Here is a 25869-nt window from a genome sequence, read left to right on the forward strand (position 1 = left end):
TACAGATGAAACAAGGATTTAGCTGAAGAATTTTTAACTCTTAATTGGATATTCATTGTGAACTTTTAAACTGTGTTCTGCTTATATCTTTTGTCATCTTGTGGTCCAAGCATGAGCCTGCGTCACTTATCCACAGGTGTAGGAATCTGGTATGCAGGGGAGGATGGGGGCCTGGAAACCAAATTTTCTTTGTTATAACGATGAAATCTTTGATTCATGATTTGTGCAGCTTGAAGTTGGTGGTTTTCCACATTAAACACACCAGAAATTTTCTTTGGAACTATCTGTATTAATTTATTGCCCCGTCTTCCTTAAGTTCTCGCTGTACCCTCCTCTCTCTCTCTCTCTCTCGGTGCTAACAACTTTGTTTTGTCTCTTTGCAGCCGGTTCATGAATCAGTACTTTTTGTTGATTGCTTGCCTTCAACTATGGTCACTTATTACCCCTGTAAATCCTGCAAGCACATGGGGCCCACTTATTTTAATATTTGCGGTTTCAGCTACAAAAGAGGCATGGGATGATTACAATCGGTATCTCTCAGACAAGAAGGCAAATGAGAAAGAAGTGTGGGCTGTCAGGCATGGTGTTAAAAAACATGTATGGGTTATTTTTCCGACGTATAGCTTTTTATTGATGATTTGTGCTTGTACACTAAGTTCGGCTAAGAGTCTTTCCGTGTGATCAATTGTAACTACTTGTTTAGCATATTTTGTGCTTTCTCATCTTTTCAATTGCTCTAGAATTAGAGTCTTTGAGATTCATGTGAGCAGGATTTCTGGAATCTTCCTTTGATTTAGCCATTTGTTTATCTTGTGTAAGAATTGGTTGTTCTTGTACCTGCGGCTCTTATTGTATGCATCCACTCTTGTGAAAGATATTTAGTAGTAGATGCTATTACATGTAACCAGATCTTATAGTGGGAAGTTATGCAAAAATGATGACAAGGGGTTCTAAATTAGAATGATCTGTTGTCAACCTTCTTTGGACCACTTATAGAAAGGATAAAGCACACATGGAAAATATTGTGTACTCCTTTTCATGCTCAAAATTAGCCTGAGTTTCAACATTCAGAATTATCTGAGTTCTGTAAGCATGTGTCTTGTTTCCTGATCTATATCTAGTTTATGCTGAAAGTGCATAAGTTAACAAATTTTAATTATATAGCATCAATAGACATTAGGAAAATGGAACAGCGGTTCCTTTGCGTGTAGTGTTATGTTCTTGAGGACATTAAACCACTTGTGCTTTGGATTGAAACCATCTTGAGCATTTGAAATTTGGCATTTGTGGGTGATCTTCTTTTGAATCAATGTTTTTGATGGAAATTGGTACTTGTTAAGAGGCATCGTAAATGCACCTGGTGGCTTGAGGAGGAAAGTAGTGTAAGATGTGGATTGGGAAGCGCTTGTCATTGGGTGAGGCAATTTAAATTTGCTTGACATCAATGCCTATTAGGGCGAATAGATGGTCTTTGATGTGAGAATAATGTTCCATTTAGGGATTTTGAATTCATTCCTACAAGATAAATGGGTCACACATGGAAGTGAATTTGTGCGCATAAGGCATTTTGCCAAAACAATCTTATGGTTGTTTTAATTTGGAAAATATGCACATCAGCACTTGATGTTTCTGCAATCTTTTATTAGCATGAGTTAAGAGGGCAATCCTATTTTATAGGCTACTGATACTAATCCCTTTCTTATTTTTAGCTTTCGTGATTAAAACACATGGGATGGTCTTTTCTATCCCCTAGCTTGGTATCATTTGGGGTTTAAGTGGGGATAGGTGAGGCAAAACGTTTCTCATAAAGTTCATGTGTCTGAATCTTTGGTGACCCTGCATTTATATAGCTTAGGACCTGGTCTTTATATAAGCACAACAGTAGTATTTTGGACATTGATGTTGTTATTAACCTTGCAGTTTTATTTTCAGTTTTTTGGAGTCTAATGTTAATTTCTTTTTCAGATCTTGATGCTGAGTTGGTAAGCATCTGGGATGAGCGAAGGGATGGGATCATTTGTTTTTTTTTTATTTAGCTTCTTGACCTTTAGTTTGTTCTTGTTTGCATGCCTTTCTGTAGGGTTCTACTTGGGATAGATGTGAAATAGTGAGGAATATACTACATTGGGGTAGAGGGGGGTGGTGATGGGAATCTTTTGGTTGGTGAATGGGTGTTTAGTGGACCTAGGTCTTCAGTCAATTGGGCCTTGGCAATGTGGTCACTCACATGATCTCTTTCGTTAGACATTATAGTTTTACTCGTATACTTTTAGAGCTGGATGCTTTCAGCATTGGGTTACAAAATTTAGTAGGAATGGTAACAAAATGGAATGGACAGGACATTGAGGATTTGTCAATGTTCTGGCTTAATTCGTTACAACTGAATTCTGGGTCCAGGGAACCTCTTCTAGTTTCTGTGCTTTAAACAAATCCTATTTGTTATTCATTATAAAGTTGATTGCTTCTAGTTGTGCTTTCTGTGTCTACTTTCTCTCTTGAAGCACAGTGTCTGTGATTTTCTAACTTGAAGCTTTATGAATGGAAGCTGTGCAATTAATGGATATTTTTGTTTCAGCTGTTTTTCATTGAGCTGCACACATTTGCAACCATTTTCCTTGGGAATTCCAAAGATATTTTCTTTAACATCTCTTTCTCTTGGCATTATTGTGGTGATCATTTTAGTGCTGTCTGCAGTCAGCAGAGGGCTTGTTTTTGTCCATTTTCTGCTTGAGGGTTTTCTGTAAATGAGATTCCTCAATACAGACACATTTAAAAAAAAAAAAATCAAGCAGTGGTGGGTACGTGGAATTTGAACTCAGGACCTCTACTTCCTACGGCCTAAACCATACATGTAGACACACACACACATTTATATATGCATATATACACATATATAGAAAGGTGATTCTGATTGCAGATGTATATATATGTGCGTGTGCGCGCACTTTAAATTGCTTGTCCCAGATTTTATAAACTTATTTGTTAATATTTTATCTGTTATCGTGCTATGGTTCATGATATTGATACTATTGTCTTGCACCAACTATATCCATGGCGCAGATCCAAGCACAGGACATTCATGTGGGTAACATGGTCTGGCTTCGAGAGAATGACGAAGTGCCATGTGATCTTGTACTTATTGGTACCTCTGATCCACAAGGTCTTTGCTATGTCGAGGTAAATTCTGCCACTTTTCTTCATCAGATCTGAGATCTTGTATGTTACGAAGTTCTACCTAGCGGGGATATAAAGGTGTAAAGTAAAACTGCTGCTTGGCGCTCAACTCACCAAAAAGCTTGTTCAGTACTTGTTAACTGAAGCTCATGGAAATCAAGCTGACAGACAGTATTTAGTTAGAAGGCTCACAAGACTTGTCAACGGAAAAAAAATTGCCAGGCACTACACCATCAAGTGCCCATTCCAGAAAACCATACAAACTTCCATCTGGTTGGCAAGAACAATAGCTGTCTTGGTGACAAGCATTTTCTGATGTATGGATAGCTTGTAGGTTCATGTTGTTGATCAGGAAACACTGATAATGAGTGCAGAAAGGTAATATGGGGTAGACATTATAAGCAAAGCAACTTGTGAAGGAAGAGTTTTAAGGTTAGCATATCATGAGCTAAGAGCTGATGACTTCCAGTGGTTGTGGAAGGCATGGTGGAATCTAGCAAAGTACAACATTATTGACTGTTGGCCTTGTGTCAATCTTGTGTGAATCATTAAATTGTTGCTTTTCCGTTCTTTTATATGACTTACCACTTTTAGCTGATATAGTTATGATGTAATATGAATTTGTTTGTTGGTTTTTAGCTTGTATGTCTTTGGGATACTGGGATTGGTGCTCCTTATGAAATGATCCTGTCCCAAATCTGTATAAGGTTCTGATGTACAAAACCAATGAAGCCAAATATCCTGAAACATTGTTCATAAACTGTTCACCAGCCCCCTTAATCCTCAGTGTTTGAGACAGCCCCATCTATGAACTTTCACTATTTCAATTTGCATATGTGATTCACTTCTCCACTGTTTCTTCTAATTTACCTGTGAAACACTTAGGTTAATTCACAGTTTCCTTGAAGCTCTGTAATGTTATTTTGGGGTGGCTGTAGTTGCATGGCAGGTGAATAGCATGTAATCCTCTGGCACCAGATTGTGTGCTTTGCTTCAATTGGATCGAAAGGTCCATGGAGGCTCAGGATCCTTGTCATTGATTGCACTCTTTTCCATATTCACCAAAAATATGCACATATAACTCTTGTCAATGTATCACACATGTATACTAGCTGTAATGTATGCAACGTGTATATAAGCTGTGCAACTAACAAAATATGCTCGCCATACGTAGTAAATAATAAATTCTTGTAGACAATACATATTATACAGCTTGGTAGTCATGTGTTACTTTTGTGATTTATGGATAAGGTGAATCCAAATTCAGGTTCATAATACATGCATTTCTCTTTGGATGGGACTCTCGTTTAGTTAGTTGAGCGTGTGGAGTTTGGCATTGTTGCGTAGCTTGGGGTTTCTTTGCGGGAAGAGAAGTGGGGGGAATTGGAGGAGAGTAGTTGTTTGGGTAGCGGGGTTTCAGTTTCAATTTCTGTTTTGTTAGCATAAAAGTTTTTTGCTTATTTACCAAACAGATTTTTTTGCACTATGAACTGTCCACCTGATTCTGGTACTTTAATATAAACAATTATGAGCTTGAAATGGTTTTAATGACCTAAAACCAATTGTCATGGGTGGTTTTGAATTAAGTTCACATGTGTGAAGTCAATTTGACAGCCCTAATTCAGACAGTATTTGCCCTTGATGGAAGGATAATGAAGAAGAAGATTAGTGTCATCTGTACATTGTGTATGGGACTTAAGTTTTTTAGACTTTTCTTCTGTAACTGCAGTGTTGCATTGAATAGAGAACTGAGTCAGCTTTCTTCTACATAGATCTTGTTATCCTTTCATCTTGTGATCACATCCTGGGCATTCTCATTTGGAGATACAAAAGCAAGGATAATTTTGTGTAAATTAGACTGACCTCCCCTGAGGTTGTCAAAATTACAGAATTTCTCCTGTGGTCTTACCTGTACTATTCACAGAGGTTATTGTGAAATTAAAAGCATAATTTTGGCTTAAACAATTTTTGGGGCCATATATGCATCATGCTGCAAAAGCTGCACATTTCACTATTAATTTAGAATTTAGGTGGAAGATCTACGTACTTATTACAAACATGAGAGAGATGAATGTAAGTTTCCAAAATATGCAAAATATAGTACAACCAATGAAGATAGAAATGAGGACATGGTATTGAATATCATGGTAAAACGGGTTAAATGCTATATCAGGTTTCACTCATGATGTTCTAAAATCAGATGTGGGTAATTTAGTTAGAACTATATTATACCAAATTCTTTATTATTTGCCTCTTGCTTCTAGATTGGGCATGACCTTTTTGAATCCATACACTGAAGCAAAGTCTCTCTGGGAAAATAATCAGTTGTCCTTTTAGCACAATGGTTGCTACTTACAAGGTTTTTAAATTTGAAGGGAATCTTCCCAAAAATGTCTTTCTTTTTTCCCCATTTGAGGGAGTATAACCTTAAAAATTCCTTTTTCAGACCGCTGCCCTTGATGGTGAAACCGACCTGAAGACAAGGGTGATACCCTCTGCCTGCATGGGAATAGATTTTGATCTACTGCACAAAGTTAAGGTAAGACAATCTTCTATTCATCTGCCTGAAAAGTTGCATAATACTTCCTAGGTGTTATTTTATGTGTCCGAATCTTCTTTTGGCAGGGTCTAATCGAGTGTCCTGAACCAGATAAAGACATTAGAAGATTTGATGCAAATTTACGCTTGTTTCCTCCATTTCTTGATAATGATGTATGCCCTATAACCATAAAAAATACACTCCTGCAGTCGTGCTACTTGAGAAACACAGAGTGGGCCTGTGGTGTTGCTGTATACACAGGCAAGGTTTTTCTATTTTCTTCTTTCTTCAGCTATATGAAGCTGGATTACTGTTTTTCCTTTTTCTATGCTTTTGGCATTTCTAGTAGTGAGCTGTTTGTTTAAGGAATAAGGTGAAGATCATATATCAGCTATCTGATTGTTGTTTGTTGTTTCAGGAAATTAAAATTTATAGTTGACAAATAATCGGTGAAAAGTTATGTTGTATGTATCGTAATTGTTAATAGACTGCACTATAGCCCTAGCAGAAGTTTAGCGGCTGTGTTAGTACATAGCATAGCAACTTTTTATTGTTGTAAATTTTAAATCCACCAGTATTTTGGACGGCTTGTACTTGATTTTTTGTGCACACATTTGAACCCAATCACATAGCATCAAAATTATTTCCTTCATGAAAAAGGACAAGTATATCATCAGCAAATTGTAAGGACAAAAACAGTGTTGTTTCTCAACTCTTCTCTCTCATTTCTTACCATATTTCTCTCTCTCTCCCAACCTCTGCCAAAGAAGAATTATTTGAACATATGATGATGAAGAAGAAGAGAAAAGTGAAGAGGAAGATGTTAACAATGATGAAGGTGACGATGACTTTATAAGAGATGGATTATATGAAGACTTCTCTACTCTTAGGATGCTAGATGCATATCATTTCTTATTTTGAAATGTCTAAACCTATATGACTTGTGTTAGTCTGTGTGCCTTTGTCTTATCTTTTGTTTGCTCTTATGCTTATGAACATTGGTATAGATTAATCAATACATTATTTGGCAACATGAATGTAGTGCTTTTATTTGCAGCACTACTATATGTAGGGAAAACTCAGATTTTGCACATAAGATGTGTTTCCATTCAATGTAACCTGCTATACACAATTGCCCCATGGGGACCATTTGTGCAGTGGGTGATTAACAACTATGCCCTGAAATGTGAAAATTTGGCTGCTAAGATGTGGGATTTTCCATTTGTCCACATTCCCAATTTAATGGATCATTTTGCAACCATGGACTTGGAGAGATGGAAAATCCGATTCTTCTCCATGCAGTTGTACTAAATGAAATTTGTGTTGAATGAAATGGGATGAAGTATAGTTTTATATTTGAAATGAAAATTGTCTTGAATAAAATGGGATTGAGGAAGCATAGTTTTATATTTTTTGTGGGGAAAAGTGATGCTAAAATAATTTCTTTTGTGCAATTGGAAATGATTGTCAGTTTCTATGGTAGTGCTCTCTGAAGTTATATGCAGCTTCTTGCTTGTTGGGGCTGTTGGTGGCTCAAGGTAAATGGTCTTTGTGCATATGTTGATGAGCTCCAAGAATTGTTATGCCTGTCCTTCATATATGATTTTTTCTGAAGGTAATGGTGGATTAAACGATGCTAATAAAGCTTGAAAAATGTTTCCTTTTTCTTCTTTTGATGGGAATAGGTTTTGCTAGTTTTTGATAAGGATGGGATGGCCATTATGCTAGGGTGGTTCTGGACCTTTTGGAGGGCAAGGGAGGAGGTGGAGGCACGGAGGCACGGGGATACAAATTAGCATTTAATTTTGGTGGTCATTTTCCCCCTATCAGAGAGGGGTGTTGGAGTTGTAGGGTCTGTTGAGTTGTCTGCAGTAGGGGTTGGAAATTTTGGAGCTGAGGAAAGGATTAAGACTTCTTTCCTTCTTTCTTTCTTATGGACAAAAAATCAGAGAGATGATACAGACTAAAAATAGGATTTTTTTTAATTTCTTTTTGGGTTGCCAGATTCAGGGGCCTGCATAATTGGGTTGAACTGGTCCCACAGTCATAATGCTCTGGGGGACTGCATAATTAGTTAAAATTTGTTTATAGTTATTTGGCACCCAATTAAAACCAGATAGCCAAAAGTATTGTCAAATATGATGTAACCCAACCCATTAGCCTCCCAAGATTTCGAATTAATTGATTGTTTGGGTTGATCATTGGGCTTTGCTTCATATTTCTAGCACTAATAGTTAAACCTAAAGTGTGTATAATTCTATATCTGTGGCACTTCTGTTCTCTCTTTTTTGTACAGCAAAGTCTATTATGGTATCCAGGCTGAGTGCTTTTCATGCATTAAAGTGCATAATTATTTGTTTAAAGTTCTTTTATTGATTTTGCTATGTGGTTTTTCATTGGAAGTTATGTTTAAAGTGGCTTATTTACATAAACAATGACGAAAGTCACTAGGATGCAATTTCAGATTTTGATAATTTCCTGTGATGCATCACCAAGCCAGTGATGGACTACTTGACATTTTTTATAACTTGTGAATAGTTAGCAAAGCATATTAAGCTGAAAGTAGAGAAAACTGCTATAAAATTAGGAGAAGAAGATGATTGTTATAAACTCTAGAAATCAACCTTAGAAAGTAGAGGGCACTGGTCATGTTAAGAGAGTAACATTATTTTTGTGAATGTGTGTCATGAACTATGACTTTAGGAAAAAATAAAATGCAGGTGGATCACCTACAATGTACTCTCCCAAGCAGAGGTGGCAAAATTGATATATGTATCATGACTGGTTTCATGTAAATGGTTCATGGATTATATGATCCGATCGTTAAGTCCATATAATAAATGGTTGTGTGTGGATTGGATCTAAATGGATGATGGACATCCAATTGTCCATTTAAAAACCATTTAACTAGCCTGCTGTGTATATTATAACCACATGTATGCCCTGCCATGGATATGTGACCTTAGATGCTCCCAGAACTTCATTTTTGTCCTTTTGTATACTAACGTTTCTTCTTTAATCAAATGGACAGCTTCTAATGAGTCCCTTGATTCTAATTTATTCTGAAATCACTATTATATAGCAAAACAAGTACAAATATTGGCAAAAAGATCTGAAAGTTACACTTCTCAGACTTCAATGTCCCCAAAGAACCTTTGATGGTACAAAAACAGAATGCATTTTACGAATCTATCAAAACTTGGAAGATGGCCTTTCTAAAAATGTATGTGACAGATTTGGACACAGAAAAGTATTTAAAGCGTTTGCTTTATTAAAGCAATTACTTTTTTTTTATATCAACTCTATATCATTTTTTCTGGATTCTACATATTTTACCAAGAAATCAAGTAAAAAACATCATTGCAAAATTTTTTTTCTACAGTTCACATATGCCAAAATTTTTTTTTTAACTGTCTTTATTTCAAAGCTGATTAAATCAAGTTTCTGGTGGAGCATTGTTTTTAATTTTTGGATCAGATAAATTCTTGCTCTTTCCCCTGAACTGAAGTGTACAAACTGCCAGTGCCTCCTGAAAGCAAAATAGAACACAAAATTCCTAAAATCTCATATCACAATGCGCTCCTTTATCCATAGCCAAACAGTTTGGTCTGAGATGAGTCGGTTAAGTTGGGAGAAGCGAGCTTCAACTTATGATTGAAGTATAACATTTGCATCCTTTTTTGTCCTTTTATTCTGATAGTTGGATAAATATGGATAACCCATTTAAATCCACCAACTTAATTTGGTTTAAATGGTTATCCATTTAAAGTCATTAGATTTGTTTTAGTCATTCAAATCCATATAATGGTGGTTTACATGGATGGATAAGTGGATTTCAGCCGAGTTTGCCGCCTCTACTCCCAAGCTCTTTGACAGGGCATTAGGGATTTAGCTAGATTGCATAACATGGGCACGGGAGCATTTATCAACTGAATCTTCTGCTGTAGGAGCAGAAATACATTGCTCATAGACTCCAAGTTTTGTTTTCCTGCCCAACTAGGATTAACAAAGTATAAGATTCTACTTCTATTACTTATCCAAATCTAGTAGGACTTTTAGCGGACTTTCTAAGTACAAAAATTAGATGAAGTTCCTGTATACAGCCAAATAACTCAAATATCCCTTAGAATAAAGGAATGAAAGTAAGCCAAAATCCTATAGAACTGTGTCTTAACTAATATATGCATATAAAGGTTATTGAACAATGACTTATTTTTTTTTTCCAAAACTGGCTGCAAATACAAGTTTCGTAAATCTACTGTATGAGCTTTGAAGTGATTTTGCCACATTTTGTTGATTAAGTTGACTACTGCTATTTTCTTCCATGATGGTTCTTATGTGACAACTTGCATGTTCCATATTTCGTGTTAAGAACAAATGTTTTGTGATTGAGGGGAGAAATAAACACCAGTTAGGAATGTTGAGAATATTTGGCATAAGCGGCTAAGTAAATTTGTAATTATAGATGCATGATCAACCTTGACTTCATACTTGTTTTATGCTGACCATTTTGGCACTGCACTCCTCTCTCTCTCTCTATCAGGGCAATGAAACCAAACTGGGCATGACCCGTGGTGTACCTGAACCAAAGCTTACAGCAGTGGATGCTATGATTGATAAGTTGACTGGAGCTATATTTGTTTTTCAGCTAGTAGTTGTCATGGTCCTAGGTGTTGCTGGAAATATCTGGAAGGATACAGAAGCAAGGAAGGTTTGTCTACTCAGTGATTTTACTTTTGTATTTTGAGAAATTACAGCCATATAGTCCTTGAACTTTATTCATATAACAGCTTCTGAAATGTATTTATGCATGTGTCTAAGGTCGGTTAACATTGCAATAGAATAAGATAATCTAGACACTATCATGATAGTGTCTCTGCAGTCATGTATAATGATAGGTTTGATCTTATAGTCCAAGAACATTCCTACTCTAATCAAAAGCCTTTGGGTTACTAACGTGACAGAAACCAGGGATGATCATTGTTTCCTGTTTTAATGAATTATTCTTGTACTCTGAAATATCTGTGGCTTATTCTATGTTTTTTGTTTTAATTTTTTTTTAATCAAAATTTTTCACTTGCTGCTTTTCTGGCAGCATTCTATTGATTTATCTATTGTATAACTGATTAATTTCCTTCATTAGCTCTAATCATAATCTTAATTGAGAATCTTGTGCTCTTTTCCTCCTCTCACATGGATGTGCCAAGGTTTCCTTTCTACTACTTATTTAACCGATAATTGGTTCAGTTTACTGAATGTGCAAAATGCAGATGTTGATATACCCAAACAAAAAATCTCGGGCTTTATTGTATGTGCTTTCTTTCTATCTTTCTTATTTGATGTCTACTTTGTTGATTCTTTCTTGCAGCTGTGGTATGTGGAATATCCAACCAAAGGCCCGTGGTATGAACTACTGGTGATTCCTCTACGATTTGAGCTTCTTTGTTCCATTATGATTCCCATATCTATAAAGGTGAGAAATTAGATTTGAGTCGCTTCTAATTGAATAATTTTGGCCTTCTTTTATTGCGTGATATATACTTTTTTATCAAAATGAGTTCTTTTATTGCGTGATATATACTTTTTTATCAAAATGAGAAGGTGATACTTTTGTATGTGATCTAAATGGATTAAGTATTTTGTGTACATAAAAGAATATAAAACCACTTCAAGTTAAGACTGGTATAGGCTTTTCAAATCCATGGGTTCATGATTTTGAGACATTGAGACTGAATATAATCATGTGTTAGAAATTGGCTGTTGAGTTGAGCTAACAAAAACAAACATATTGCTAATATTGCTTGTGCATAAAGACTAATCCAGGTGCCCTGTCTTAATGCTTTTCGAATTCCGCATTTCATTGGTTTTTATGCCTATTTTTGTTGGCTCAGTGTAAGAGCCAATTGACAGAGCCACATACTATGAGAAAAGGCTGTAACTTAATATAGTTCAGGTTTTATAGCAAGGTTAAAGTAGAAGATTGTAAACTTTGGGAATATCTTTGGTAAGGGTGCATCATAAGCCCATTAAGTGCTAAACATTTTGTATTAAGTTCTTCTTGTATCCTGCAGATTTAGTAGCGGAGTTCCCCACTATTGAGTACTTATGTGAAAAACTTTAAGTAGAATCTTCACTTATTGTGCTGAACAAGCTTATGCCCTGTTTGATAACACAGTTCAGCACTTAAACTTAATGGATTCAGATCTTAACATATTTAGACCGTTTGGTAATCAAAAATTGAACATCTGAATTAATTAAGTGGCAAACAATTTCCTAGCCAAAACTTGCTCCCAAAATTAAGTGATAAGCTATTCATTTATCACTGAATGTGATATGCACTCAAATGTATTAGATTTAATACTTAACAGTTCAATAACTTAATGGATTCAGATTTCAGATTTCACATTTTTAGACTTTAGTTTTATCAAGCGCACCCTTGTAGGACTTCCCTAATTTTTTTTATGCGTATCCTTTTTTGGTTCTGTTTCCCCAATTTTATGAAATTTGAGTTTGGACTAGTAGGTTTATGGGGATTTATTCATATGCTCTGGTGCAATGAGCTGCTTCTTTTTGCAGGTCTCCCTAGATCTTGTGAAGGGCTTGTATGCAAAGTTCATTGACTGGGACAATAAGATGGTTGATCAGGAGACTAGTACCCCGGCACATGCTGCTAAGTAAGGAAAATATGATTTGCCTCTAAATTCTTATGCAGGTGGGAAGACCTGCTATTACTAATTAGATTTTTTGTTTATTGTTTGTGGCAGCACAGCAATCAGTGAGGATTTAGGGCAAGTTGAGTATATATTGACAGATAAAACGGGAACCCTTACAGAGAATCAAATGATTTTTAAAAGATGTTGTATTTCTGGAACTTTCTATGGGAACGAAATTGGAGATGCTTTGAAAGGTATGGTCATACTTTTATCTTCTTGTTAAAAATTGCTTCCTCTTGGATTTGCAGTTTGAATGTATGTTGTTTCTGGATGCCCATCAATTTGGTCATACTGTAACTGGACCAGCTTCAACTTTTATAATTCTTGTAGGAATTTAGTGGTCATAAAATTTTACAGCTTATATTTTGCTTTAGCCAGGTCAATTGTTATGCTAAATTTTGAACATGAATGTGAACTTGTATAACACTGTAACCTGAGAATGTTTATCCTCCTAGACCCCATGTATTGTCCTCCTAACCCGAAAGACGATTGCAGGCTGGAGGAAGGAAAGAAGATTAAGATGGTCAACAGAGTGGTCAAACTGACTTCTTTTGCGAAAAATAACAAATTAGACTTCCAACCCTTTTTTTACGTGATTAGACTTGCAACTTGATTGTTATATTGTGCTAAATAAGCTTGTGTTCCTTTCGTGGTATTGTTAATGTGAAGATTTCTACTTTCTAGGTCACGAAACTTGCTTCCAATTTGAGAAGTTGTAGGATTGTCTCATGTCACTGAATGGCATCATTTTCTTGTACTTTTTGTTTGAAATCTCTCAGGACTATGAATCTTGGTGAAAGAATGGGCTCCCATGACAATAGAAATGATTCTCACAAAAGCTAGTTTACAATAAAGTTACTGAATTGGGTTACATGAAAGGAACTACAGTTAGAATTATATCATCTGGTGGTTGCAAAATGCCATTGTGAGTTTATCTTCAGACATTGATGTCAATAACCTTGTTGCTGATCTGAAAAGAATCTGTCCATGATCATGAGAGATTGAAAATATACTAAATTATCTGGTGCTGGGAGTTAGTTCCATAAACCGAACTAGAGTGGGACTATAAACCTTAATTATTTCAGTGGCTCTGCTGATTCTGCTATGCAATATCACATTCATCATACCAGTAGCAGTTGTATATTTGTCTCCAACTGAAAATATTTTGATAGTGAGTAGAGATGCAGTTTAGGCTAATGTACTAATTTTGGGATGACACTTTGATGGGATAATCTCCAGTAGTATTACTTGCAGGCTAACAAGAAGCAATTCAAATTGCATGTAGTATCTCATTTTACCTGAATAATGATGTTCTTTAGTTTAAATGTTCCATAGGCTGCCTAATGTTGGAGATGGAATGTTGACGAGTCATTCTTAAGACAGTATGTCATTCCTGCTATATTCTGTAACTGTACAACATGATACAGTTCCTTTACAGATCATATTGTTCTGTTTCAATATTGGTGTTGTCAGCTAAATAATTGGAACCTGAGATATGGATTAATATCTACTATCAAGTGCTAGTTGATGTGTGCAGTTGTTAAAAGTCTTTAACATTACATTATGAAGTTTTTTATGGAGCATATTTAGATTTAAAAGCACATAGAACGAAAGCTGATGATTGACATGGTTTCTTTCCTTAGATGTTATATATTGTGACCAACAAGATGGACCAAAAATACATTTGTATTCTTCTTTAATGTGATCCTTTTTCCATTTATCAAATCAATGACATGCTTCTTTTGGCCGGCAATTTGTTACACTGAGCTCTGAAGGTTCCTTGACAGTCAAGGCGTCTGATGTGTTTTCTCTGGTGCTACACAGATGAGGATTTGGTTAACGCTGTTGCCACACGTTCTCCTGATGTAATTCACTTTCTAACGGTTATGGCAATATGTAACACAGTGGTTCCTATACAGCGGTAATTAGTCTTTTTTATTTTTTTGATTGCTTTGGTGCATGTGAAGCCAAGACCATGACATGTTTTATTGATTGTAATCATTTTCATTTCTTTTACTTGCACCAAAATTTTTCAACAATCTGTGCCTTAATAATCTATATCTCCTGACGATGCAGCCAAAATGGAACAATCTTGTATAAGGCTCAGTCCCAAGATGAGGAAGCTCTTGTGCATGCAGCAGCTGGCTTGCATATGGTTTTTGTCAAGAAGAATGGGAATGTTCTTGGTATGGATAAAATGATATTAACTGTGAAAACTAGAAATTTAATTTGCAGCTACCCTTTCTGCCAATGTTACGTACACTCTTTTTCTTTATTTTCGCAGACATCAATTTTAATGCTTCTGTTATCCAATACGAAGTGTTGGATACTCTGGAGTTTACTTCTGATAGGAAAAGAATGTCTGTAGTGGTAAAGGACTGCCAATCTGGAAAACTATTCCTTCTGTCTAAAGGAGCAGATGAAGCAATCCTTCCTTGTGCATCTACTGGTGATTTCTTTATCCACTGATCCTTTTCATAATGCCTCACTATGTATAATCCTGAAATGCTGGTGTAGGATGATCCATGTACTGATGAAAAGGGAAAATGCACCGGCTACTAACTGTAGCTGGCTCCTGCTGAACAATTAATGCTAGTAGTTACTATATTTTGCCCTTTTTGAAAATGTCTATGGATCAATCTGAATCAAATTTGAAACTTCAAATCATGTGTTACTTTGGGGCATTATATGCTCTTGCAGGAATTTTTTCTTTAGAAACACTTTTTATATGGAGAAACCTTAATTAACAGTGAATGCAACCACTACACTTGTACCTTGGCTGCTAAATGGGACTCTCCCCCAAGTTTTTTCTTCTAAAACTGCCTGTGAAGAAGGGCTTGTAACTGTTCTCTATTTTAGATCCAGAATGAAGATGTACTAATTTGATGTTTCACAATAATGCTGATATCATGTCAGGATGCTTTATTGCATTCCTTGCTTTTGGTTCCACTGAACATGTGCAACAGATAACTTCATGAATAGTTTCGTCTGGAGTTCTGCACATACATTGCTGGTGGTACGTGTTTGGCTGTAGTGTCAATTTGGTTTATGCTCCTATAGGTGTCAAAATGGGTGACTCGTGTGGGTTTGGGTAAGTTGGAGTTGGGTAACGGGTATAAAGAGGTCAACTCATTTATGCCCATTTATTAAATGGGTATAGATAGGTAGATCAAAAAATGGATTTGCGTAATCCAAAGTACCCATTTATGACCCGCTAGCTTTACAGATTCCTCCCATTATTTTAACTCTCCCTGAATACAGAATGGTCGTCGTCTCAAATTTTTTCCCAGCTCATTTCTTAAAAATTTCCAAGTCCATTCCCGTAACCAGTAGCTTCGCTGCCGAAAACTACCTACTGCCGGCAGATTTAACAGTGGCCAGACAGTTTTTTTAAAATCTAGGTGAGGTTGAAAGTAGTCTCTACATTTCAGTAGACCTTTTATGATAAGAACCTTAGTTTTCCCCAGCTTAAGTCTGGTCCCTGAAGAACGGGGTTGGGGGACAAAGGCGGGAAGCCATAGGAGGCTGTGAATAGAAGTTGAAAAAAAAAAAGTATTGATAATGTTGAATCAAATCCAAAAGTTACATACCAAAAAAAACAAAGAAAATGAAGGAAATGCTTCAAAAATTTTAACGAGCTCTTAATCACCATTGTGGCAGGGCTTGGGACCCCCAACTTCTCTAGTCTCTTTACTCAAAGTCCACTTCATTCTTCAACTTGTCTTTCTCGTTTTCATTCGCTTTTTCTCAGTCTCCATCTTGGAGATTTTTTCTGCTTCGTAGACTGGTTTTGATATTAATCCTCAAGGAGATTCTTTCATGGTCTCAGAAGACGATGATATTATGGTGGTGCTGGATCAGAGTCTCCATTATGGGGAAATACAAGAGTTATGGAGTGTTTTTTGATGGGAATAGAATAATTTTTGTGTTTTTATGTTAAATGTAGGTTTTTGTGTTGAATTGGGTATAATTGGTGGTGACCCAAATCTACACATTCATTAGCTGGGTACAATCGGTTCACCCAAATAAACCCAACCATAAAAATATAAATACCCAAACTCGTTTAGTTGTGGGGGGAGGGGGGGGGGGTTTGGGTTGATTTATTTACATGGGTTAAGCTTGACACCTCTACATGCTCCTATGTAGGGCAACCTTAGCTCATACAATTGACTTCATAATGAGACTTGCACTAGAATGAGTATCTCATGAGCTTTCCATATCAGACTGCTTCTACTTCTGGTCATGAAGAAAATCTCAAATTTTCATTTATGATTCATGGACCACATGACCTAAGATGGATAACTTCCTTTATCAATTCTGAGATAAGGCTGGAATTGACTTTGGCAACGCTACTGTTATTATGTTTGGTGTAAAAGAGATGGCTCCAATAATTCTATGTGGCTTCCCCGTTAAAAAAAATGTTGATAAAACAAGATGGAAACGAATAGATTCTTTCATGCCAACCATATGTTCATTACATTTGTGTTGTTAAACCCAGATCGACTCAGCCTATTTCATGTTATTTTCTGTTCCGGAAATGCTACAGAGGCTGCAGAGTGTGCGCTGGTGTTCATGCACAGTGACTCTTGCACAAGGGATAGTGTTTTGTAGATTATCCTTGGATCCTATATTCTTCTGTTGATGACTTATTAAACATATGTTGGAGTCACTTGACCCTCGTCTTGCAATTTTTTCATGCAACTTTTCTGTGTGCCTTTCGGGTCATATTAACTATATATTCTGCTCATCCGCTGCTCAATTTATTGATATGTCGTTAGCATTTTAAGAGAAATCTTTTTCAGGACAACAAACAAGGACCTTTTCTGAAGCTGTTGAACAATATTCTCAACTTGGTCTGAGGACATTATGCTTAGCATGGCGTGAATTGGAGGAAGATGAATACCAAGAATGGTCTCTGATGTTTAAAGAGGCTAATAGTGCATTGGTCGATAGAGATGTTAGTTGTCCATTTTAACATTATTTTGTTTATTCTTTTATGTTTCTTAAGAAAAAAATACATAGACACAAATGGATACTATGCAAAGAAAAACTAAACCAACAGAAAGAGGAGAGAAAATTAAAAAAAGATTTATATCTGTCAGTATCTTCCTGTTCATATTCTGAAGGAGTTGGTAAAATTGACACCAACCATGTACTTTTTCTCGTTTTGGGTGCAGTGGAGGATTGCTGAGGTCTGTCAAAGATTAGAGCATCACCTTCAGATTCTTGGAGTTGCTGCAATTGAGGACCGTCTTCAGGTATTTACATTTTGGCGGTCTTTCTAATCTTTTAAGCAATAATTTTGGAATTTGTAACTTGCCTTTACTATTATGGTCAGTGTCCTCTGTTTCATTGTGTTAGGGCTTCACTTCTCTATATGTACTTTATCTTATTGTGCAGGATGGTGTTCCAGAAACAATTGAGACACTTAGAAAAGCTGGAATAAACTTCTGGATGCTAACTGGAGACAAGCAAAATACTGCAATACAGATTGCTCTTTCATGCAATTTTGTTTCTCCAGGTAGTTTCTCTGTTTTTTTCATATTTTTCTAAAGTATTGTGATGATTGTACTTGTTAATCATGAACAAGTAGAGAAATGTAATAATGCAGCCAAGTAGGAGTACAAGAAGAAAGTAAAAATAAAGATTTTCAACTTTGTGATGAAGCTCTTATTAGGCACTTTATGGAAAGAAGTATCCTATTTGAGATACTATTTGGAGCCTTTATTTAACTATGCTGCAGAATGAGCTTTATTTGTCTCAAGTCTTTTCTGGTTTTTTAGGGTATTTTGGTGATTTTGCTGTTTTGGAGGAATCTATTTTATTTTGACTATTCGTCGTTTTTGTTGTTTCTTCAAATTTGGAGATGCAAAATTTTACAGGATGCTGAAGTGTACATTTACATGAAAAATATCCTATGTGGTTATCCTTTTCAGGTCATATTGCAAATGGAAACTTTCCTTTATACTCAGATTCATATTTACATGGTAATTGTACTGTGTTGGTGGGATAGGGAAATCTGGTTTAGAAGCACTACTATGACAAAGATTGTTGACGCAAGATCTGAGTCTTCCTCACCAACATTATCTGTGCCTATAGGCTTCCACTTGTTATATCATTCTTTAGTGATATGTTGATATGTTATATCATTCTTTAGTGTCTATAGGCTTCCACTTGTTATAGGCTTCCTCTCAGCTTTACTTTTGTACGGACATGATATGTTGATAAAGACCGGCATCTGTAAGTTGACAGTGTTATCAATTAACAATAGATTCTGTATTAACATATTGTATAGTTGAGGAAGCTGACAGGGCTGTGTTAATAGAAACCTCCGAAATTATGTTTTTCAAGCCTGTCGTAGTTTCTCATTTGTACTCTGAAAGCTAAGAGAAGAAAATGCTGAATCAGGAAACTCCTGAGCATTAACTCTCTCTCTCTCTCTCTCTATATATATATATATGTGTGTGTGTGTGTATGTATATGTATATGTATGTTTGTATATATACACATACTCTTTGAGTATTAATTCCTGTATTTGTTCTTTGATCTTGTTTGTTAATAGAGCCGAAGGGCCAGCTTCTGTTAATTAATGGGAAAACTGGAGATGAAGTACGTCAAAGTCTGGAGAGAGTTCTACTAACAATGAGAATAACAAGTTCGGAACCCAAGGTAAATTCACGCTAGATAATATACATAGTTTTTTAATCCAGCTGGTGTCTTGTGATATGTTTCTGTTGCAGGAGAAGTGCAAGCTTCTATGTTGAATTCATATACAAAGCTTAATTATACTTTGCATCCTGATTACTTCAATTGCTATGCTTTTTATGGGGTTGTCATGGTATAAATGCTGGAATATGTATTAGACGTTTAGCAAGTCTTCAAACATGGTAATGCAAATTGGAATAACGTCTTTCATGCCCTGAATTTCCAAGATTTCAGTTTATAATCTTTCTGATATATCATGTGGATCTTTGTTGATTAAATTTTAATTCATCGCAAAGTATGCATAAAATGTTAATATTTTTGAAGTTTTTTCTTATAAGAGTTTTCAACTTTTCTTTCATATATACCTTATGATCTTAGGTGCCTGATTCTTTAAATTGTAAAATATCTCCGCTATTTCATGCACTAACTCTAAAGTTTGCCATCATTTTTGGGAAATTAAAGAGCAAACTGCACTAACCTATGTCTGAGGTTTATAGTGATTTCAAAGAACTCCCTTGTAGTTTGCAATATTATGTCAAGATCCCCTGTCATACCAGCCATCAACTGGGTTTAGTACACATGCACTTTTACCATTTCGCCCCTGAAATTGCTCTTGTTAGAGCTTTTTTTTTTTTTTTTAAATTACTTCTCTTCATTTTCTGAATAGTTCCATCCTCCACATCTCTCTGCCAGCTATTTTCTGACCTCCTGCAAACATCTATTGCAATTCTATTTACTGCTGCTTTATTATCAGGACTGCATATGAATCTATGAAAAAGCAACAGGACTGAATATGAATCTATGAAAAAGCAACAATAGAAGAGTATGATTACAAGATGTAACTTGTTCCAACTTTCCTTCTGACTTCTCTTCGGTGTACCTCTGAGTGTGGCTAACATAGTTGAATATGGGATGTCCAAATCTGCTTGCGAAAGTCTCCTTATCATTTGAATATTGTGCCTAACTCTGTAGAAATCAATCATTCTTATGATAGACCCTATTGGGAAAACAGTAGAGGAATGAAAGAGCTTCAGTTATAATAGAGAATGGATGGCAGGTGCCATCAGTCATTGGCAGTATATTGGTTCGAAAATATTCTTTTGTTATGCATGATCACAACCCTTCTTTGCTGATAGCATAAAAAGTGTTGTGGCTAGCAGTTTTTTCCAGGTTCTTGTGGTGGTTGGAAAAACAAGTTTTGGCATCTTTTCAGCTTCTCGTGGTTATAAACTTTGGTCGCTTTGACTCGAGAAAAATAGTTTGTTTTGGTTTTCTTCATAGTAACTGGTCTTGGCAGGTTGCCCGTTATATTTGAGGGTAGGGATCCTATTTAAAGAATACATGATCCTGCTATTTGGAAGCTATGCCCATATGAATGACAGGTGTTGTATAGAGAAAGGACAGGGAAATGAAACGATGACAAAAAGGGTCCCACTGGTAGTACCCTAGCATTGATTACTCCTGGTGTTTTTGTCATAATTTCATATCATGTACACTTTCTGACTAATATGCTCATTTAGATAATCCTTCATGCTATTATTCACCCGTAAAGTGATCTCTGCTCAGTGGAAAAAAGATATGATGCTAAAGCAATTCAAACATTGCAATGATGGTTCTGAATCCTAAGATAATCACCTGATGAAGGATTCGCTGGTTAGGTTCACACCAGAATGGCTCTGGGATTTGATTACTCTCATTGAATAGCTAAGAATGCTTTTGTCTTCTCTCAATCAAAAACTTTTAACGTTAAGCTCATGCTGGCACATTGTCTTCTGATGTTAACTCTTAAGTATTCCTATGCGTAAGCATAATTAGAAAAATCTTTGCCAATAATTTGATTCAGTCCTATCCAATCCCTTTCATTTGATGCTAAAATCATTTTTTTTAGCTTAATATTCTTCCTACATGCTTACACTTGATTTGTAATCCCTTCGTTCAAACTTACTGAAGAGTTCACTGACAACTAATATGTCATCATGACAGGATGTCGCTTTTGTCATTGATGGTTGGGCTCTTGAAATTGCTCTGAAGCATCATCATAAAGCATTCATGGAACTGGCTTTGTTGTCCAAGACAGCTATATGCTGTCGTGTCACTCCTTCTCAAAAAGCTCAGGTGTCCGTATTGGTTTCTTAGTTTCATATACTTGTTGAAGATGCAATGTAATATATGACCCATGGATCATATCTAAGGCAATTATTTCATTAGCTGGCAAATTAATGAAATAAGTGAAAAATTCATTATTTAAATTAGTTTGGATTAGATCCTTCTGACATAACTGTTTCATATTCTGTACAAAGAATAGTCAAAGGACTACAATAGTATTCACACATGCAGGACAATTTTTCTATCTAACAACTTGCACAGTTTTCAGTAATTGTTTTGGTTATTTTTGAAAATATTCCCTTTCTGCTATCCAATGTACAGCTCCATTTTGTCAAACATGCTAGACCTTATTAATGATGTTGATTTTACGTGTGATGATGGTACATACTTTATTATGAACAGATGCGTGTGAGGGAAATTGGAAAGGTTTGTAAATGTTTTACAATTTTGTTGCCAAAAAAGAAAAAAGAAAATGGAAGTTCTTAAGATGCTTCTGCTAGAAATAATGTGCTGTACATTTGCAATGACTAGGTAACAGAATTAGTATCTAAAATAAAGAAGATTTAGAAAATTTTCTCAATAATATTTGAAAGTACCAGGAAAAGTCTGTCAGTGTTACTGATAGTTATTGTAGTTTTTGTGCTGTGGGAACTCTGTCTAGGATCTGATAATAGTCTTTTTTCTTTTTCTATTCCATAGGAGATTGGAAAGTCTGAATACTTTCTTTGAATGTTGAGATTTATGTGATTTTGAAATATCAATCTTCTTCTGCAACTCCATCTAAAATGATTTTTATTACCATTTCAGCTTGTAGAACTACTAAAATCATGTGAGTATCGAACATTGGCAATTGGAGATGGTGGAAATGATGTCAGGATGATACAACAAGCTCATATTGGGGTAGGCATAAGTGGCAGAGAAGGATTGCAGGCAGCTAGGGCAGCTGATTATAGTATTGGAAGTAAGAAGTCAACTGTTTATAAGCTTCTTTGGATATTAAGAATAGTTTGATGTCATTCTTTTCTTTTACAATTTTTTTCTTTTCTTTTACAATTTTTTTGATGAATCTTTGAATTGTTAAACCTTTTTTTGGTCTTTGTACCAAAAGGAAATGCCAGAACATGTTGGAATTGCAAAACTAATCGCTACTTGGGGCTAAGACATTCTTGTTCTGCTAGATATTACATGAACTCCTTTAAAAAGTTCTGGTTTTTTTATTCTTTTTAATTTATCTGAGTTGTCATGGAGTTTCTAGTCAAACAAAACTTTCCTCTTGTCCGAGGCCTCCTATGACCAAAAAACAATATTTTACTAGTTGAAACATGATATTTGATCATGTTGCTTGTGAATTTGTAGTTGATAAGAAAATGCTTAGTTAATGAATTTGTTGTGCTCTTAAGAAACATGATAATAAAAATTGAGGATTTGAAAACTTGTAATGCTACTGTGACCTGTAGAAGGAAATCACAACCATGATGATCATTTTTGAATTTAACAAACTTTGTTTTGGTGAGTTTGACTTGCAAATTAGTTTCATAAAGATATTGTGTTATCGGGGATTGTTTGAAATTTGTTTTAGTTGACTGAATGTTAATGACTGACTGTTGATTCAATATGTTAACATCTGCTACTATTCTTGGCTTGCAGAATTTAGGTTTTTGAAAAGGCTTATACTGGTCCATGGGCGCTATTCATATAATCGTACAGCATTTCTTTCTCAGTATTCATTCTATAAATCTCTGCTCATATGTTTCATCCAGATCTTGTAAGTGTCCCCGATTAAACCACCTTAATTTTGTTCTCTCTTTTGGTTGCACTAGCACTGCATCTTTGTAGCTTTACCTATGTACTAATAGCCCAGTATGTCCAGTTTCTCTTTGATTTCAGGTGTCTCCGGAACCAGCCTATTTAATTCTGTTAGCTTAATGGCTTATAATGTTTTCTACACCAGTGTCCCTGTATTAGTTAATGTTCTTGACAAAGATCTTAGTGAGAGAACTGTCATGCAGCATCCTCAGATATTGTTCTACTGCCAAGCAGGAAGGTTTGTACAGAATATCTTGAACTATATTAACTTGACATTGCCCTTGCTCTGTGGACTCTTAAAATTAGTTTTAGAAGACACTGTAGTTTCAAATTTATTTGTATGTTATTGATGCCTTTTTTGAGCTTAATAGATTTCTGTTTGATACAGGCTTCTCAATCCTAGCACATTCGCTGGATGGTTTGGTCGGTCCCTTTTTCATGTTAGTTTTTTCCCTTTGCACTTCCAATGTTTCATTTAGAAAATTTAGTATCCTAGTTTGAATTGTATTAGTCATATTTTTAGATATCTTTTGACTGGTTGAGATTACTTACGTAGATAAATCAATTCTTGGACCCTTGAATTCCTAGATGAGTGAGGTGGTTGGACAACATGGTCAAATCCTTCAATTTGGAAGCAACTTGATTCCAACATGTATATAAAATTTGATGAAAATCATTAAATGATTGGAGTAGCATTTGCAATTTAGCAATCTTTGACTCTTGGTCATTTGTCATTTGCAATTTAGCAATCTTTGACTCTATGGTCATTTGCCATTTAGCAATCTTGGTCATTTGTTATTTTTAGAAAGGCACTTCTCAGAAATGGCTTTTTTTTTTTTTTATAATTTCATTTGACTTTTCTAGAAATTTGGATCATCTAGGATAAGGGCCTTCTTGTCACTTCAAGAAGGATAACATTTCAGAGCTGCTTTTTCCCCCCTACTGATGCCTTTTGTCTTGACTCCTTCATCACCCGATTCTTTATGCATAAGATGCTAATATTGCAATCTGTTTATTGCTTTCAGGCAATTGTTGTCTTTGTCATCTGCATACATTCGTATGCTTTTGAGAAAAGTGAGATGGAGGAGCTTTCGATGGTTGTTCTATCTGGATGTATTTGGTTGCAAGCGTTTGTTGTTGCACTAGAAACCAAGTTAGTGAGATACTTTTCATTTCTTGATTGGGCTGTTCTTGAACTAAAAATAGTGTTTCTGCAATCAGATTTGCTTTATTCTGATGTTTAGTTATCTTTATCAGTCTATACTGGACACCTAAATCCAAAATATTTTCAATTAAATAGCTTTGAAAGGATACTGTTTTATTTAAAATTTTGTAGCTATTCATGAAGGTTTTCAGGGTTTAGTTTGATACCTTAGGCAAATAGGAAATAGTTGTGCTCGTTTGTTTGCTAAGTTTGTATTTGTTGTCTGCAGTTCCTTCACAATATTGCAACATCTTGCAATTTGGGGAAATTTGGTTGCATTTTATGTGATCAACTGGATCGTCAGTGCTCTGCCATCATCGGGGATGTATACAATAATGTTTCGCCTTTGTAGGCAGCCGTCTTACTGGATTACTATGTTTGTAAGCTCTCATGTCCACTCTGTCTTGATTCATCGTTAATATTAATATTATGGTTGGTTTCTGAATTAGAGTACAGAAACATGTGTCCCTGCACTTTGTATGGTTTCCAGGGACAGATTAGTCTCCCAACTAAAAACCACACAACCAACACCACCCCCCCAACCCCAACAAAAAAAAAAAAAAGCCCCACCTCCACCCTTCCCTCGCCCCAAAGTCAGATATGGAAGTAGGTATTTCCTGGTAAAGAAATGTCCTTGTCTATTGATTTTCATTTTATTTCTTAAAGATCGTATCAGAAACTTCTTATTGCTCATTTAAAAGTTTCTTATTCAGTATAATTAGTTAATGCAATTTTAATCCTATTGCAGCTAATTGTGGTGGCTGGTATGGGTCCTGTGCTGGCTCTAAAGTACTTTAGATATACATACCGACCTAGTAAAATTAACATACTTCGACAAGCTGAACGATTGGGAGGTCCCATCTTGTCTTTGGGAAACATAGAGCCGCAGTCTAGAGCCTTTGAGAAAGAAGTTTCACCTTTGTCAATCTCCCAACCCAAGAGTCGGAGTCCCGTATATGAACCACTGCTATCAGATTCCCCAAATGCGATAAGGCGGTCTTTTGGACCTGGTGCCCCCTTCGATTTCTTTCAGTCACAATCACGGTTGTCTTCCAGTTATGCAAGAAATTGTAAGGATAACTGATATTCCTAAACAAGAAACAGAAGTAGGTGAATGAGTTGTACAATAGAGACCTTTAGCTGGTATTTGTTTTTGGATTAGCCAGTGGTGTATGTTGTAATCGACCATAGTTATGGTAGCAATTTTGTTTGTTGTAAATTGTAATTGTTGAGAGTTATCACAGTTAGTAGGTTCGATGGTTCGCTTTTTTTGGAGCCTAAAAATGGCTGTCACCTCCAGGAATGAAGGAGGGATATGCATATCACTGGCGAGTCATGTACTCATGTTGATTCTAAAAAAGGAGCAAGTCTAGAAATGATGAATGGATGCTCTCTGGAGCAGTCAATGCATGATAGCTAAAGTCCTTGGATCACAGACTAGACAATTGTCTGTACTGACTGCATCAAAATCTTCATATCTATATATAAAATTGTAGTTTTTGCCTCCATACTAATGAAATTGCGCCCACCACCCTTCAACAAAATTTAAGGATTAGAGAATTGTTCCCACCAAAATCTCCATATATGTATATAAAATTGTAGTTTTGTCTCCAAACTTGAAT

At 35.8% G+C, this 25869-nt stretch overlaps 1 protein-coding gene across 1 annotated transcript in view; it reads left to right on the forward strand.

The window, feature by feature from the left end:
• LOC113712358 (phospholipid-transporting ATPase 2) overlaps nucleotides 1–25668 on the forward strand; it is a 28596-nt gene extending 2928 nt beyond the window's left edge. The window contains exons 3-25 of the mRNA XM_072066800.1: nucleotides 384–597; nucleotides 3061–3177; nucleotides 5621–5713; nucleotides 5800–5973; nucleotides 10257–10424; nucleotides 11082–11186; nucleotides 12290–12387; nucleotides 12478–12620; nucleotides 14251–14347; nucleotides 14503–14612; nucleotides 14711–14875; nucleotides 17229–17383; nucleotides 17604–17684; nucleotides 17827–17947; nucleotides 18989–19095; nucleotides 21115–21246; nucleotides 22045–22198; nucleotides 22885–23002; nucleotides 23108–23281; nucleotides 23432–23483; nucleotides 24069–24196; nucleotides 24477–24627; nucleotides 24996–25668. Coding sequence (XP_071922901.1) covers nucleotides 384–597; nucleotides 3061–3177; nucleotides 5621–5713; nucleotides 5800–5973; nucleotides 10257–10424; nucleotides 11082–11186; nucleotides 12290–12387; nucleotides 12478–12620; nucleotides 14251–14347; nucleotides 14503–14612; nucleotides 14711–14875; nucleotides 17229–17383; nucleotides 17604–17684; nucleotides 17827–17947; nucleotides 18989–19095; nucleotides 21115–21246; nucleotides 22045–22198; nucleotides 22885–23002; nucleotides 23108–23281; nucleotides 23432–23483; nucleotides 24069–24196; nucleotides 24477–24627; nucleotides 24996–25331 — 3193 coding nt within the window. The 3' untranslated portion in view covers nucleotides 25332–25668. The remainder of the gene's footprint in view (nucleotides 1–383; nucleotides 598–3060; nucleotides 3178–5620; nucleotides 5714–5799; nucleotides 5974–10256; nucleotides 10425–11081; nucleotides 11187–12289; nucleotides 12388–12477; nucleotides 12621–14250; nucleotides 14348–14502; nucleotides 14613–14710; nucleotides 14876–17228; nucleotides 17384–17603; nucleotides 17685–17826; nucleotides 17948–18988; nucleotides 19096–21114; nucleotides 21247–22044; nucleotides 22199–22884; nucleotides 23003–23107; nucleotides 23282–23431; nucleotides 23484–24068; nucleotides 24197–24476; nucleotides 24628–24995) is intronic.
• Nucleotides 25669–25869: the final 201 nt, after the last annotated feature.

Source organism: Coffea arabica, chromosome 10e (assembly GCF_036785885.1).
Source record: "Coffea arabica cultivar ET-39 chromosome 10e, Coffea Arabica ET-39 HiFi, whole genome shotgun sequence".
Taxonomy (NCBI): Eukaryota; Viridiplantae; Streptophyta; class Magnoliopsida; order Gentianales; family Rubiaceae; genus Coffea; species Coffea arabica.